General features: G+C 31.7%; 1 protein-coding gene across 1 annotated transcript in view; it reads right to left on the bottom strand.

Moving 5' to 3' along the window:
* The window catches only part of LOC139494461 (uncharacterized), a 33,124-nt gene that overhangs the window by 15,497 nt on the left and 1,238 nt on the right, over positions 1-16,389 (bottom strand). Inside the window, exons 2-6 of the mRNA XM_071282622.1 lie at positions 15,754-15,849; positions 12,472-12,540; positions 11,967-12,026; positions 9,538-9,606; positions 9,139-9,234 (exon numbers count right to left, since the gene is read on the bottom strand). Coding sequence (XP_071138723.1) covers positions 9,139-9,234; positions 9,538-9,606; positions 11,967-12,026; positions 12,472-12,540; positions 15,754-15,849 — 390 coding nt within the window. The remainder of the gene's footprint in view (positions 1-9,138; positions 9,235-9,537; positions 9,607-11,966; positions 12,027-12,471; positions 12,541-15,753; positions 15,850-16,389) is intronic.

Raw genomic sequence — 16,389 nt, 5'->3', positions numbered from 1 at the left:
TTTTATTTATCTTTTCGTTCCTATCGAAAATCTTATATTTGTATTTCCCGCTCAAAACTTTTTTAACGGAATCATCGCGTTTTATCATCCCCGTATAACATGTGTATAAGGTTGAGTTCATTTGGTACCACGTGAGCGTTCGGCATGAACACTCAAACCATTTGATTGAAATCGATGTTGAAAGTTTTGAAATCATGTTATGACGAACGTTGTCCTGTTTTTTTATACTTGAAATCTTTAAGATTTTTATTAATAACACCGGGACACACGAAAATTTAAACACTTAGTCTCTAGGGTTGTAAGTAAAATAAGACAAATGCTTAGTGTTAGCTCTTTTAACAGGTTGCTTGACGATGATGGTGGGAAATGCATGCCGGGCAATGGCTTTATATTCTAGTCAAATATTCTTTTTATTTCACAGATATCATCTCTGATAATTTAAGTTCAACTTTTGATAAAATTGGTAGAATGTCGGAATTAAACATGCTATAAATTGCACATGGTACAGCTGTTCCACAAACCATGTTTGGGAGATATATGATATTAATAAATCTTTTGGTCGAGTTAAGCGTACAAGGTACATGTACGTAGTACACAATATTAGTTAAAGTTAAAATTCTTAAAAATTCCAGGCATATAAACGTTGAAAATATGCCACACAGCCCTATATTTTGATATTTGAAAACAAAATAGTAGTGCATATGAATTAACTTCCTGGGACTATTATACAAAATCAGGATATGAACCGGAACTTGCAAACAGTGCAATTGAGACATATATATTCAAAACTAAAATTGAGATAGATAATATAACAATTTAAAAAGCACACGATAATCGCACTACGCTGGAAAGAAAGGCAATTTCTTTCCCGAAACTAAACAAAAACATAGTTATTCGAAAAGCAGATAAAAATGATACTTCAGTGATCTGGGTTAAAACAGAATATATAAATGAAGGACTGATGCAATTGAGTAGTGCTACCCACTTCATAGAAATTGCAAAATTAGAAATAATAGAGACCAACCAGAAAATCAATACTATTATCTTTGGAATGCATAGCAAAGGGGTCATGGATGAAATCACGTTTAAATAACTTCTGCTAAGAGAGATCATAAACCAGGAAGGTTGTATCTTCTGCCTCAATTGCACAAACTGGATTCTGAACTAATAGAAAGGGTTCAACAGAATCCTACACTGTATCAAAATGTAAGTATTCAAAGAAGGTTTATTGTTTCATTATCGGGTACTGTTTTAGAGAGAATAGGGAAGTATTTCGATAAATTCATGCTTCCAGCAGTAGTAAAACAAGAGACCCATTTAAGAGACTCATTATAATTTAAAAATATTATTAAGAAATTGCAGGTAAAACCTGACGTCTACTTAGTTTTGACATAAAAGAAATGTACAACAATATGTCCCATATAGAAATAGTTGAAGCAGTCAAGCATGCTTGGCCTACGATAATTAAATGTTTACATACGATACTATTACCACCGCTGCGATATATATTGGAACTTCTAAAGATAGTTCCTTAAAATAACGAATTTATGTTCTATGGTATTTTTTATAAAACTTCAAAAACGAAGTTCCAATGGGAAATAGTTTATCACCTGAAAGTACGGATCTGAGAGTTTACTAAGTCTCAAATAGTATTCTAAAGACTTTCCAACATAAACAGAAAATATCAAGCCTCTATAGGTTAACGGACGATGGCTTTTTCATTTACAATGCAGGTACTGATGATAAAAAAGCATAATTTTTTTAACATGATAACAGACGCCATGCACATTTACACAAGAAAAATCACAAACTAAAATGCAGTTTTTAGGTGTGTATTTATTCAAAGGCCACAACATTTAGAGAAACAGGAATCTTAAACCTCACGACATTCCAAAAAGAACTGAATATTATCAGTACTAAGAGAGGTCCTGATGCCACCCATCCTCTTCTTTCAGAAGCATAATTAAAGGAGAAATGCTTCGTTTTGAGGGGTGTACAAACAGTCCAGTAGATTTGCAAACACAATATGAGTTATTTTCTGAGCGCCTTATTAAAAAGGGATGTCCAAAAAATGAAATTAAAACTGTTATGCAGGACGTGACTGCAAAACAAAGAAAGGACACATTAATAGGAAAACCCAAATCTGTATTACAGTCGCCTCCCTTGGTACTCTCCACAGTGTTTTCAAGACAGAAATCACATATAAAGAACAATATCTTAAAACTCTGGGATAACTTAATGATGACGAAGAGGCAAAACTTTTATTTGATAAAAGACGTCTGTTTGCCTTCCGTAGGCATACAAACTTGAAAGACACAGTAACATCAGGAACTCTAGGTAATTAATATGTTGCAGTTTATAGAAATATATTCTATACTGTATTCGTTAAATTGATAAACAAGGTTAAGTAGATAAAGAGTATAGAAAAATATTAGTCCTACAGATCACCAAGTGTCGAGTCCTTAATAAAAATTACAGTATTTTTGAAATTAGTGTCACTATGCAATGGCTTGGGCTCCTGACGATAAACATGGCCATGGTCAATTTGTTCATTCTAATTGGTCTAAATAGATGTTCGAAACACCTTATGATGTATGGAGTTTGGGTGCTGGGATAGGCTTATTTTATTGAAATATTTGCGTACGCAATTTGAAAAATGATGAAACAATAGCAATAAAAAAGGCAGATAAAAATTCAAATTATGTTATCTTAGACAGGCTAGACTACATAACAAAAGTCACAAGACAACTAAATACTTAACATTACATTAAATTAGGTTCATTTAACATGGCAGAACCACAAATCTAGGTCATTAAGTGTATGATAAATCATTATACGACCAAGGCGTAATAGACAAAATATCATTTAAATTTTTAACAAATTCACCGTCTTGAGACAGAGACGTTTAAACAAATTCAACATGATGGATTACATGAATTGAATATAATTCCACCTGGCAGACCAATTATATCACAGTGTTGTTCTGTAACTGAACCAATAGTTTAAAATCAGTCTACATATACTACATTGTTCATTAATATCATTGAGAAATCAAATCCTTTGGCAATCAGCCTGTTGGTTTCGTATGATATAACACAGATGTTTACCAATCTACATCAAGAAGCGTTATTGAGTGCGGTTGAACGAGCCTATGACAGTTTTGACAAATCCAACTTCAAAGTTAATGCTCCGCCAGTCAATATATTGATACATTTGTTGAGAATCATTTTAGAAAACAATGTATTTGAATTTGATGGGAAAATTTACAAACAAATAATAAGTACGGCAATTGGTGAAGTTCCTTCACCGGAAATTTGTGACATACTTATGTTCGAGATAATGAATCAAATTATTTCTGCATTTCAATATAAAGACAAAATATTCTATCATGGCAGATATAGAGACGATGAATTCATAATATAGGATGGAATGTCAGACGAAATTATAGACTTTTTTCGTCTAGCAAATTATTATAACCCCTTATGAAATCAAAAACGATAAAATGTCGTTTTTAGATGTTGATGTAATTAAAGGTCAAAGATTTACAACACATGGCATTCATGACCTTGAAATACATTTTAAAGAAATAAATTCTTATCTGTTTCTGCACAGAAGTAGCTGCAGGGGCGGATCCAGCCATTTTAAAAAGGGGGGGTTCCTAACCCAGGACAAAGAGAGGGGGGTTCCAATTACATGTCCCCATTCAAATGCATTGATCGTCCAAAAAAAGGGGGGGTTCCAACCCCCGGAACCCCCCTCTGGATCCGCGCCTGAGCTGTCACTCACAGCATGTATTCAGAGGATTTATAAAGGTTAAGCAATACGGCAAATTAAAAACACAAGTGACCATAACAAATTATATATTTTAATAAACAATCTAACTAATTCCAAAGTGAAATTATAAGATAGGGGTTATGAATTACGTGGAAATAGAGGATAGCATTACTGATGCTTTATCAATTGACCGTAATGAATTACTAAAAAGGGTCGTAAAATAAAGAAACGTATACTGAAACACTGTTATTTATTACAGTTCGACGAAGATTGTGTACAAATACTCAAAACAGCACCAATAGTTGCGTATAAGTTTAAAATTAAATTGACAGTTGGACCCCTGATGATGGGTCATAGTAACTAGATCTATTGAAGAACAATTAAAATATAAATATATCAATATATTATGATACATGAATTACTTTTATATTTGATTATATTCAAATAATGTATCTTAAAATGACCATGGTTGCATGGGTGTTTTATTATAACGAAATGGTGTTCTTTTTTCTATAAATAAGTTAGGTTTTCGTTCTAAATTTTAGACTTTTTATAATAGTTAACCGAATCCTTTGGATAAGATTTGATTTCCCTTTTTTTTATAATGGCCAGTTTTGGTAGTCCTTTTAAGTGAACTCCTACTATTCACAAAAGGAGAACGAATGAACTTGAGTTTGCCACAAGAGCAATTAATATCGAAAATCCAAGTTGGTTTGAAAAAGTTATAAAAAAAATTAAAGATGCCTAGCTGAATTTATATAATAATTTTTATTTTTACCTATTGTAAAATTAAATTCTTTCATTTCACAGCAATAAATCAAACTACCTAATAAGCTTGAATTCTGTAAGATCAATATTTAATTTAGTTAGATGGGCTGATTTACACCAGTCAAAACTACTATTAAAGGCCAAGACTAGTCGAGACAGGTCGAGGCTTGTTGAGACTGAGTCGAGACTAGTTGAGACAGGTCGAGACAGGTCGAGCCTTGGTCAAGACCATTTCAGACTACACATAGATCATCAAGTGCTGAATCAGACAAATTAAGTAAAGTCGATACATAGTCGAGTACACTTAATTACAGTTAAGTACAGTTGAGACAATGTCGAGACTAGTCGAGTAAAATATGTGCTCGGTTTTACTGGTCGAGCACAAAAACTTGTCAATTCAGACTCTGAGTAGTTTGTAGTGTATCCATGTTAGTGCTCGGTAAAATATCATTGAAGCATGGATACTCGAAGAAATGAAATTAAAACTAAATTCACTGCTGAAGATAAATAATCTTATGATGAGTCTAACCAACTGCCTTAAGGCAGCATGAAGAGCATAAACTTAGTATAGACCATGCTCACCAGAGACTGACAAATCATTTGATGTAAAGTCCCTTCTGAAGTCACTGATCAACATCTCTATTTGTATGCACGCGCCTAAGGAAATGGGGTCCTCAATGAAAACGCATTTGTTAATGGACCGGTATAAAAATTGTCAAGTCGTTTGTCAGTGGTGCGTTGGAAGAAGGCGACAAGAAGAAGGCGACAACTGTGACTTATATGGCCTAATATCAAGATTAAAAATCAAAACCTTCGAAGAATTAACGAAAAAGTCTTAAACCAAGTGCAGGTCAGTAGGGATACTACATGTACATGTTAGTTCAGAACGAGTATTCTGTCTTGCCCTAGTTACTGTAGTGTGTCGTGAAAACATTTTGATAAAGAAGGCTATATCGCTCTCAATTGAATCTCTGCCTATCTCTCTTTTCCACGAGGACGGTACCATAGTGAAACATGTAAGGCCAGTCTTTGTCATAAAATAGAAGCTGAAGCTGTATCTCGGTATCAGTTGGTACCATATGGTCGATCCGCTACCGTTCTTAAAGGAAAACAAAGTTGTCTCAGATAGAACAATTATTAATATTTAGACATTTAATACTGTCAGGTACTTGACTCTTTCCTCAAAGAAACTACACCATAATGATCACTTGTTCCTCTGTGTAGCATGTTTAACCGTTTTGTTCACTATTAACAAAATGTGCCGTATGGTATCCCAAAGTGATAAATTTACAGCGCATGCTTCCATGTTTATATTGAAAAGCATTGTAAAGTATTTCTTTTAGACGATTTTTCATTGATTGAATTGTTTATTTTAAATAAAGAAAAATACATGAAACATATCGTGAAAATTGATCAGCAATGTAAAGGTTAATGGATGTGAAAAGGTCAAGACACATCTACATTTTCTTTGTCATGCATGGAAAAAATCAGAAGATTCATAATTGTCATCATTTTGTAATGGCATCGGTTCATACAAATAGATAAACTTGTCATTTTGTCATCCTTTACAGTATATATGCTTGTTTAAAAATCATTGTTATTGCATTGTACTGAATATATCTCAGAAAACTCCTCCTTTTTTATTGATATTTTAATTTATGAGGTTTGACCTTTGAACTGAATCTCGCAAAAAGGTGACCACTCTGAGTTTTTACGACAAACTGTTATAGTTGCACACATTTTCCTCTTTCCAACGAAATACAATATAGGTGTGTGTTTTTCTGATACATTACAATTTAAAAAAATAACCTTTGTTGCAGTACTAAACCTACCAATGTAAATAAATACGAAATACCAGACACGTGTTTTCATTCAGTCAATGGAGGCGTAAGATGTAAAGGTCTAAAACATACGGTCCATATTCAACATAAGATTATTTATAGTTTTGTTTAATTTGGAAATTGTGAAATCTACAATAATAAAATTATGTACCTGTAGTAGAGTGTTTTCAGAAAATAATGTGATCGGCTTGAAGTGTGATGGATGGCGAAGGATTATTCAAAGGAGTAGGTCCAGTAAGACCCCTTTTTGGCCCCAAAATATAGCAGTTTTACAAAATTATTTAAATATAAACTGTTAATTATTTATTGCACAGTAGAATGCTTCTGCTACATACATATGGGCTGTTTTTTGACAATACAATGCACATGTATCGGGTACTAGCACCATTAAGTCATGCTAAATAACTGAAATCTTCACAATTATAGCATTTTAGTTAAATTTTAGACGGTTTCCGTGTAAAACGAAAGTGGCTGCATCCGTGTTCATCCTCGATATTGAAATGTAAGTTGTATTTGATAATAATACATCATATATATAAAGGTTGAGGATGAACACGGATGCCGCCACTTTCATTTTTGACAAAAACCATCTGAAAGTGACATTTTTCGGCATATTTGGTAGATTTTTCATGTTTAAGCTTGAATCGGATCGTTTTTTAGGACTAAATTAGTTAAAATCTTTCACATAAATTAATTAAATCAAATGAAATAGACACTTAAGTGTTTAAAAAGTGGTCAACATCTTTCGTCAGACGAACCTGAAATTTGAGTCCAAAATCAGTCCTTACCGGACCTACTCCTTTTACGCTGAAGGTTGTAAATTTTAATCAATTGTTTCCCCTTTTTTTATATTTTCCTTATCGTCTCAATGTAGAAAAATGTAAGCAAATGTATTTATCGAATACGTTTTAAAAACGAAAAGAGGTTACTAGTTGAAAGCACGTGATTACCTATATATAACATGTATCAGGTCACGAGACAGATGTGTTATTCAAAATGTAAAAACAACCTTTAACCTAGTCAAAGATTGCTCTGACGTCTAACGGATATTTGAGGAATGACTTACTTTAAATATTTCTGGACTCACTTAAAGAACGATCTTTATAATTGATCATGATCCTAGTAGTATCCTTCATTTTTCAGATTTTAACATGGGAAACAAATTTCGATTTATGTTTGCGTGTAAATTTAACATGACGACATCAAAGTAATGGTCAATGGACTGATGGATTGATTGATTAACTGACGAACTGGTCAAAACATTATACTATCTACAACTTTACGCATTACGTATATAAATAACAAGAGGCTCAAAATGATTCTGAATCGAGGGCTCATCAAAAGTGTAACTTGTATAACTGATTAATTTGGTTGTTAACAGTTTATACCTATCAATTATTTTTTCGAGATAAAAGACAAAATCTCGAAAATGATGCAAAAACCATCAATTAATGGATAAAACGTTTACAATAAGTCATGCATAAATGGATTCTTTTTATCACAATTAGTGTATTCTTGATTATTCTTCGGTATACAGTGTCTACATATATATCAGAGTTTTCAAGATAATAGACAAAAGCACAATAAAATACGTCAAAAATCCTACTCCTGTAAGTAACTATGACAAATAGCCATATGCTATATATAGAGAATAATACATTGCAAAATCCGTATCACATGTCGTATCATCCCGAGACACCAATATCAGCCCAAGGGCCTTTAGGCCCGAGGGATGATATTGGTCGAGGGTGATACGGCATGTGATACGGATTTTGCCATGTTTTATACGCTTTATTATATATTTCAACGGGAGAGTTATATTATATGAACTGTTCACTGGGTTACCTTCAGTTCTACTTTTGTCTGGTTTTAAAAGCCTTAAAAGAACTGCTCAATTACTTATCCAAAGCACCTGGGTTACCTTACAATTTGCGTGCTGTTGTTTTAAAAAAAAATTGTTTATTGTTGTATTTTTTTGTGTGTTTTGTATTTTTTACAGTTGCATTTAGTGTGTCAAAAAATATGAAAACTTGACGTTCGTGACGTCACATATACATACGAAACAATCACGTCATTCAATAAATTGCGTCACACCCGATGACCGTACCTATTTTGAGGAAAAATATTTCTTAAGATTACATAAATAAAAACTGACTGTAAAAAAAAAGTAAGGGTGTGATAAAGGGTAAAGGTGTGATAAAGGGTATGTAATAAAGGGTAGGGGTGGGATAAAGGGTATGCGATAAAGGGTGCGCATCAAAGTTGCGAGATATGGATTAAACAGCAGGCTATTTATCACATATTCAACTACTGTCTTTACTACTAAACATATGATAAAGGTAGATATGAAGAGTAAAAAGTTCTTAACAGTTAGATACTTTTTCGTCCATTTGATTTTCTCTATCCTTCTGTCAATCAATGTGTCTAACATTTTTGCATTTTCCCCTTATTATTTTGTGGTAGATTGAAAGACAAAAACACCAATGTATGTTAGCTACCCATGGGATTGATCAGTTTAAATTGTTGACGTGGTGTCAATTGAGATAGGTCTTTATAACGATGACATGATGGTGCCCAGTGATGGCAAATGGACATAAATAGTTTGTTATCAAACAATATTCAACATAACAAAAGAACAGAAGTATGTATGCACGATTTTAAGAAATAAAGTAGAATTGATTACACGGAATATTCATTCTTTTTTAAATTTAACGAAAACAATAGTAAGTCTACCTTTCGGTAAATGAGTACCTACCTACTTGGCACGTCTGTTGTTCGTGAAAGTATAGTTATTGGATAAGAACTATTTTCTTTCCTCCGTTCTTGATTATCTCTATTGTGTATTTCATGTCTATAGATTGATGTAAAATATGTTTTTAGTTCAAATTACATGGTCTGGAAGACACAACACCAACAATGTAGCAAATAACAAAATGATTAAAAAAAAGCGTATAAGTTGTATCAATGTTTACATATAATGAGATTTAAGAAATAACTGTACGCATCAATAGTTAACTCAATTTGCGACACACAAATACGCGTATATTAATCTGCCTTTAAAAATATGTATTTATAGATCAAGAAGGAGAAGAAGAAAAAAGTAGATCAACATCAGCAGCTTTTGGTCAATCAATAATATATTAGAAATACTAACTTTGGTAAAATTGACGGAAAAGGTGTATACTGTTCAAGTCTTCCTTCGTGTGTTTCGGGAGTAATTTTTCTGTTAAAAAATATAGTACATGTATGATTTAACTTAAAAAAGAAGAAACAGAGATGATGTTTGATATAACAGTATTACTTATGAATAATGTGATTGTTGATCTTTTTTTCTTGGAATAGTAAGTAAATTTCGATTAGAATGGACCGAACACATCAAGACTTTTCATTCCATCACACGCTTTTTTGAAAAACAGAATTTTCTACGCGGTTGACTTTGAACGCCTTATGAATCAAGGTTTACATACAGTAAAAATGGTCATGAACAAGATAGCACAACAAAAATACAACAAAAATGTTATTACAATTTTGAGTTGTTTTTGTTACTTTTTTACTATTCCTTAACCACATTAGAACTGTGGAAGACACAAGACCAACAATGTAGTAAATAACAGAATAATTAGAAAACACATTTTCGTTATATAAATGTCTACATATAATGAAATTTATGATATAACTGTACGCATCGATAGTTAACTCGATTTGCGGCTCAAACATACCATGGGTTTTAATCTGCCCTTAATGAAATGTATTCATAGATCAAGAAGAATAATAACAACAAACAGAAGAATAACAACATCAGCAGCTATTGGTCAATCAATAGCATATGATAAATACTTACTTATGTTTCATACATATTTTACACACGTATGACTTAACTTAAAAATATGAAATAGAGATTGTGTTTGATATAACAGTATTACTTAGGAAAACGTGATTGTTGTTCTTTTGTTTTCTTGGAAAAGTATGTAAATTTGGATTAGAAATGGACTCAACACATCTGGATAAAAAAAATTCTTTACAATACATTCCACCAAACGCTTTTTTATTCTTTTTTTAGAAAAACAGACTGTTCTAAGCGATTGAATTGGAACGCCTTATGAATAAAGGTTTATGTATGATAAAATGGTAAAAAACAACCTATTTTTCACAATTGAAAAGGTGTTTCTTGACTAAATAAATAATAAACATCAAGGTAGCACAATACAACAACAACAACATTTTATTTAAATTTGGTTTTCAATTGTTTTTGTTACTGTACCTATTCCAAAACCACATCAGAACACATCTGCAGCTCTTGGTCAATAAATGATAACAATACTAATTTAGGTTTCATTGTTGAAATAGGTGAATACTGTTCAAATATTCCATCGTGTATTTCGGGGGTCACTTTTCTGTTGGGAATATTATAAATATTATACATGCATGACTTAATTTTGAAAAGTAGAAATAGAGTAGAAGTTTGTTTTAACAATTATATAAAGGAAAAGCGTGGTTTTTGGCCGTTTCATAGGAACATTACGTAAATGATTAGAAATGAAACGAACACATAAAAGATAAAATTTTTACTTAACATTTCTTTCCATAGCACGCTAGTTTGAAACACAGATTTCCTAACCGATTGACTTGAAAAGTGTTATGAATCAAGGTTTACATATACTAAAATGTTAATAATAACAAAATGATTCTTTTTACAATTGTTTACGTCTTTCTTCACTTAATAAATAAATACCATCAAGATAGCAAAATAAAAAAAACAACAAAAATGTTATCAAAATTCAACTTTTAGTTGTTTTTGTTACTCTTTACTGTTCCTAACACAAGACCAACAATGTAGTTAATAACGAAATGATAAGTAAAAACGTTTTCATTATATAAATGTAATTTAGGAGGTAACTGTACGCATCGATATTAACTCGACTTAAGACACAAACATTCGGATTTTAATCTGCCTTTAATAGAATTTATTCATAGATCAAGAAGAAGAACACCAAAAAAAAGAAGAAGAAGAACATCAGCAGCTATTGCTCAATCAATAGCATATAAGAAATACTTACTTATGTTTCATCGAAGAAAAAGGTGTAAACTGTTCAGATCTTTCTTCGTGTACTTCGGGAATATTTTTTCTGTAAGAAATGAATATTATGCAACTATGACTTAATTTTAAAAAGAAGAAATAGAGATGATTGTTTGATATAACAGTATTTTTGGTATGCAAATTAGGATTAGAAAGAACCGAACACATCAAGATAAAAAAAACCCAATACATTCCATCACACGCCTATTTGAAAACAGATTGTTCATTCCATCACACGCCTTTCTGAAAAGCAGATTTTTCTAAGCGATTGACTTGGAACGCCTTATAAATCAACGCTTACATAGTTGTACATATAGTAAAATGGTCATAGACAATCTTTTTTTTTTTCAATAATTATAATTAACCGTAAGGTAGCACAATACAACAACAACATAATTTTAGTCAAATTTGATTTTCAGTTGTTTTTGTTATTTTTTAACTATTCCAAAACAACACCAGAACACATCTGCAGCTCTTGGTCAATAAATGATAATTACAATACTAACTCTGGTTTCATTGATAAAAGATGTTCAAATATTCCTTTGTGTACTTTGGGAGTCACTTTTCTGTAAGAAATAAATATTACACATGTATGACTTAACTTTAAAAAAAATAGAAATAGAGTAGATGTTTGTTTTAACAATAATATAAAGGAAAAGGCTGGTTGTTGACCGTTTCAAAGAACATTACGTAAATTTTGATTAGAAACGAAACGAACACATAAAAGATAAAATTTTCATTTTACAATCAATTCCATCTCACGCTAGTTTGAAACACAGATTTTCTTATCGATTGACTTGAAAAGCGTTATGAATCAAGTTTACATATACTTAAATGGTATTAATAACAAAATGATGTTTTTTACAATAGTTTACGTCTTTCTTCACTTAATAAATAAACACCATCAAGATAGCACAATACAAAAGTAACAAATATGTTATCAACTAATCCAAAACCCATCAAAAATATCTGCAGCTCTTATTCAATCAATGATAGATGAGAAATACTAACTTTGGTTTAATTGGAGGAAGAGGTGTATAGTGTGCCAATCTTCTTTCTAGTGTATCGAGACGCCATCCTCTGTTTGAAATAAATATAAGACATGTATGTTTTCTTTAAAAATAATTTTAAAAAGTTAATTCTTTCTAATAATACTGATAAAAACATGTTTTTGATAAATAGACTTTTTTTATAGAAATATTAGGTTAATTTTGGTTAAAAAATATTCGAACAGATACCAAAAAATGTTTTTTTCACAACATGTACAATATATTACTTAACATTCTTGTTCGAAAAAAGATTGCCTAAACGGTTGTCTGAGAATGACTTATGCATCAAGGTTCAAGTATACATGTACTTAAATGGTTATGAATACTCTGCTTTTTCCCCAATTGTTAACATTTTTCTTCACCTAATAAATGAATAACCGCAATGATGTGAAAAGTGAAAAATAGAGCAATAATATATTTCCCTTTTATTATGCAGTTTACAAAATACGCCTGTTATAAATAAAATTTGCGTTTTTGGTGTTATTACAAAAATATAGACGTTTAAATTCGTTCAAACCTATAATTGTTTTGGATGAAACCCGCAATTATTATACGTGTGCATGCAAAACAAATGTCTTGGTAGAGGTGTCTAAATACAGCACAAACAACATTTTCCAAAAGACCAAAGAAGGTTTATGAGAGAATGAAAACAAAATTATAAATCCGATGCACTCTTCTGCAGGTCAAACTGTGTTAAACAAGAATCTATCAAATATGTTGGGATACTGTGGATAACAAAGAAGTTAATTTCATTTAAACATGTACAACATAATCTAGCAACTTATTACAAATTAAATAATTGTGTAACAAAGGTCAAAATGAACAATCAACTGTTACAATGCATGAACTCAATAATATGTATAAACATTTTGTGTGTATTTCAGTCCAGACGCCATATAATTAACCGTCAGGATGACCTCCGAAGACTGCCTACAGTAATTTTACTCGATATCAACATGAATATAACAATATATTGATAGCAGGCACATGCAATTGGATTTTTTTCACTGTATAAGAATGTTTTTGTGTGGATCAAAGAGTCAATCAAATGGTTCACCTCTGTTTTTCTTTTAATTTTAACATTCCTTTCCTGTAAATAGCTGAAAACGCCTAGTGCATGCGTTAGCCATCTCGAACTATTGGATTAGATTGAAGGTCACATCTATACTTAATATTTTTAAAAAATCGTCTAATAAGTCAACGTTTGTAGTAGGTTGTGAATTTTCCAACTATTTATCGTCGTAATGTGTATTTGTTGCAAACATTATTGTTATTAACTATGATTTATGAGATGCATATACATGTACTCGTTTACATTAGGGTTATTTTGTTGTCGTTTATTATACATTTATGTATCTAAACGTTCAGTCAAAGAACTTGCAAAAGATACGTTTGTCTTTATTGAAATGCGTATGAATTTAATATGATTACAAAAGAAGGGTCAATTGTTGTGTTTAAACAAATTCTTGAAATATCAATTCTATAAAAGTCCATAGCTGTGAACATATCAAATTCAGAATGTTTGATATTGGAATAAGTGGTTTTTCGACCCTCCCTTACAAAGGTCTACTTTTGTAATGGCCATCATTTGATGAACAACAGTTTCACATTACGACATGTACAAGTATATTGATTCATTTTTAACATAATTGACCAGCTGCTTTTCCCTACGTTGCCAAGTTTGATCAATAAAAAATTCTTATGTAAGCAAGATCAAATGTAGCACGCAACATATCTAATTAGTGTTGGGTGTTCCTACAGGTCCCCTTCTGGAAAGCCCGTGGAATGGTTATTAGTATCCCATGTTTTTGATATGGAAACTTTCCCCCAAATTTTGACAAGGTCTGGTGTAAAATAAAGGCAACAATCCGGGTGGAAGAAAGAATATCTATAATGAGGTTGTTAATCATTTCAGCAGTACTTCTCCCGAATATGTAAGCTCGACTTTTCATATTGTTTCTGATTATCGGGATCATTTGTGGCATTAATTTTTATCTAGTGAGGCCAATAACAGATTATTTCACTTTAAACGAGTGTGGATGCGAATGGTGGGTAATGCATGCATAGCAGGAGATGATTGCCTTTTCAATGCACCTAGTAACGCTACTTTTTAAGTTGATGCGATTCATTAGGTTTGTGTTTATTACCTAGGTTCGACATCCTAACTGGTTTATGAGATTTAAACATCGACTGCACTGTTATTGTGACAAGATATACTATTATTACTTTCACAAAATCACCAAGATAGAAAATTGTGGCCCAATTTCAACTTTTACTGCTTTTCGATCTAATCAGTTTTTGTATGAGTTAAAATCTTTATATTGCAATAATGTCCAGAAATTGAAGACCAAAAAATGACATCAAAGTGATGACTGAGGGACGAGTGCATTAAATAGCTGACCGACTAGTCAAAACATTATGTTATTTGCAACTTGAATAAGCTTATTAATTAAAAAAAATAAAATATTATAATTTAAAATAATTAAGAATATTAAAAAAACCTACTGAAAGATTAATAAACAAAACACACAAGAGGCTCAAAAAAGTATGAATCACACGCTCAGCAATCAAAAGTGTAGTTTCAACAACTTCTATAATAAGTCATTCACTAATGGATTAGTTTATATAAGGATCAATGTTAATTATGTATAGTTGATTATTCTCCTGTTTGAATTATCATGATTATCTATGTTTCTAGTTTAGTTTTCGAAATATGCAAAAACACAAACAAATTGCGTCAAAAATCCCTTTCAAGTAAAAAGCCCTTTCAAGTAGTCATAAGATAATTTTGAAAGATAGGAGGTAGATCTCAACATTCAGAGAATTGTTCGTCCCGGTGGTTTCCCTATCCTTTTGTTTTTCAAGATGTCCAACGTTTCATGCATTTTTCTCTATTTTAGCCACAGCGGCCATAGTGGTAGATTGAAAGACAAAAACACAAATGTTTACTAATTACCCTTTGGATCATTAAGTGTAAAATGTTTTACATTGGCGCAGTTGTGTTAATGAAGATAGTTTTCTATAAAGATGCAAATGGACATACATATTAATTCGTCAAACAACTTTCGACATTTCAAAAGAACAGAAGTATGTATAAAACTTACTACTATGCACGCTTTAAAAAAATAGAATTGCTGACAAATACTAATTATACCTTTTAGTAAATGATATAGCAACCTTGTGAGACCTTTATTGGTATTCAATGTCGTTATACAGCCCTAGTAGCTGGTAAATGAGAACTAACCTTCTTTGCATGTCTTTTGTTTGTATTGGTGTAACAACTGGAGAAACACTCCTTTCTTGTCTCCATCCTTGATTGTCTCTATCGTGTTTTTCATGTCTATGTATTGAAGTAAAACATATTTATAATTCCAATGACACTGTACGAAAGACAATCCATTAACAAAATTACTAGAAAATCTTTAGCAAATTAACCTAAAGTTGGGATGGTAAAATAGTTTTAATTCATAGATTCCATTTGCACCATCAGAGAGCAGTCGGGACCATTGTTTAGATAAATACCGTGCTGTCAACTTGGATTCTAGCAAATGAAAAGATTGTAATAAATATCAGACTACAAAGAAATATTTTTGAAAACTGTGGGCTATAAAAAGTTCGAAATGTATCAATATAATGATTGAAAAGGACATTATGGCTATGCCCTCGAAAATGTTAATTGATTCTAAGCATCCATTTGACAAAGGCTTGAATCGGCATGGGAGCAATGTCACAAATACTTTTCATCAAGTGAGCTTACTCTTCTGACAGTTGAACAATCTTAATGACTGCAATGGCCGACAAATGTTTGAGATGTCACAGAACAGAACCATCAGTAGAATTACACTCGCGATAGTATCTGATATATCAATATACCTTAACT

This window comes from Mytilus edulis, chromosome 11, assembly GCF_963676685.1.
Source record: "Mytilus edulis chromosome 11, xbMytEdul2.2, whole genome shotgun sequence".
Classification (NCBI taxonomy): domain Eukaryota; kingdom Metazoa; phylum Mollusca; class Bivalvia; order Mytilida; family Mytilidae; genus Mytilus; species Mytilus edulis.
Note: the sequence above shows the minus strand (reverse complement) of the source record. Positions and strands in the feature narration are given on the sequence as shown.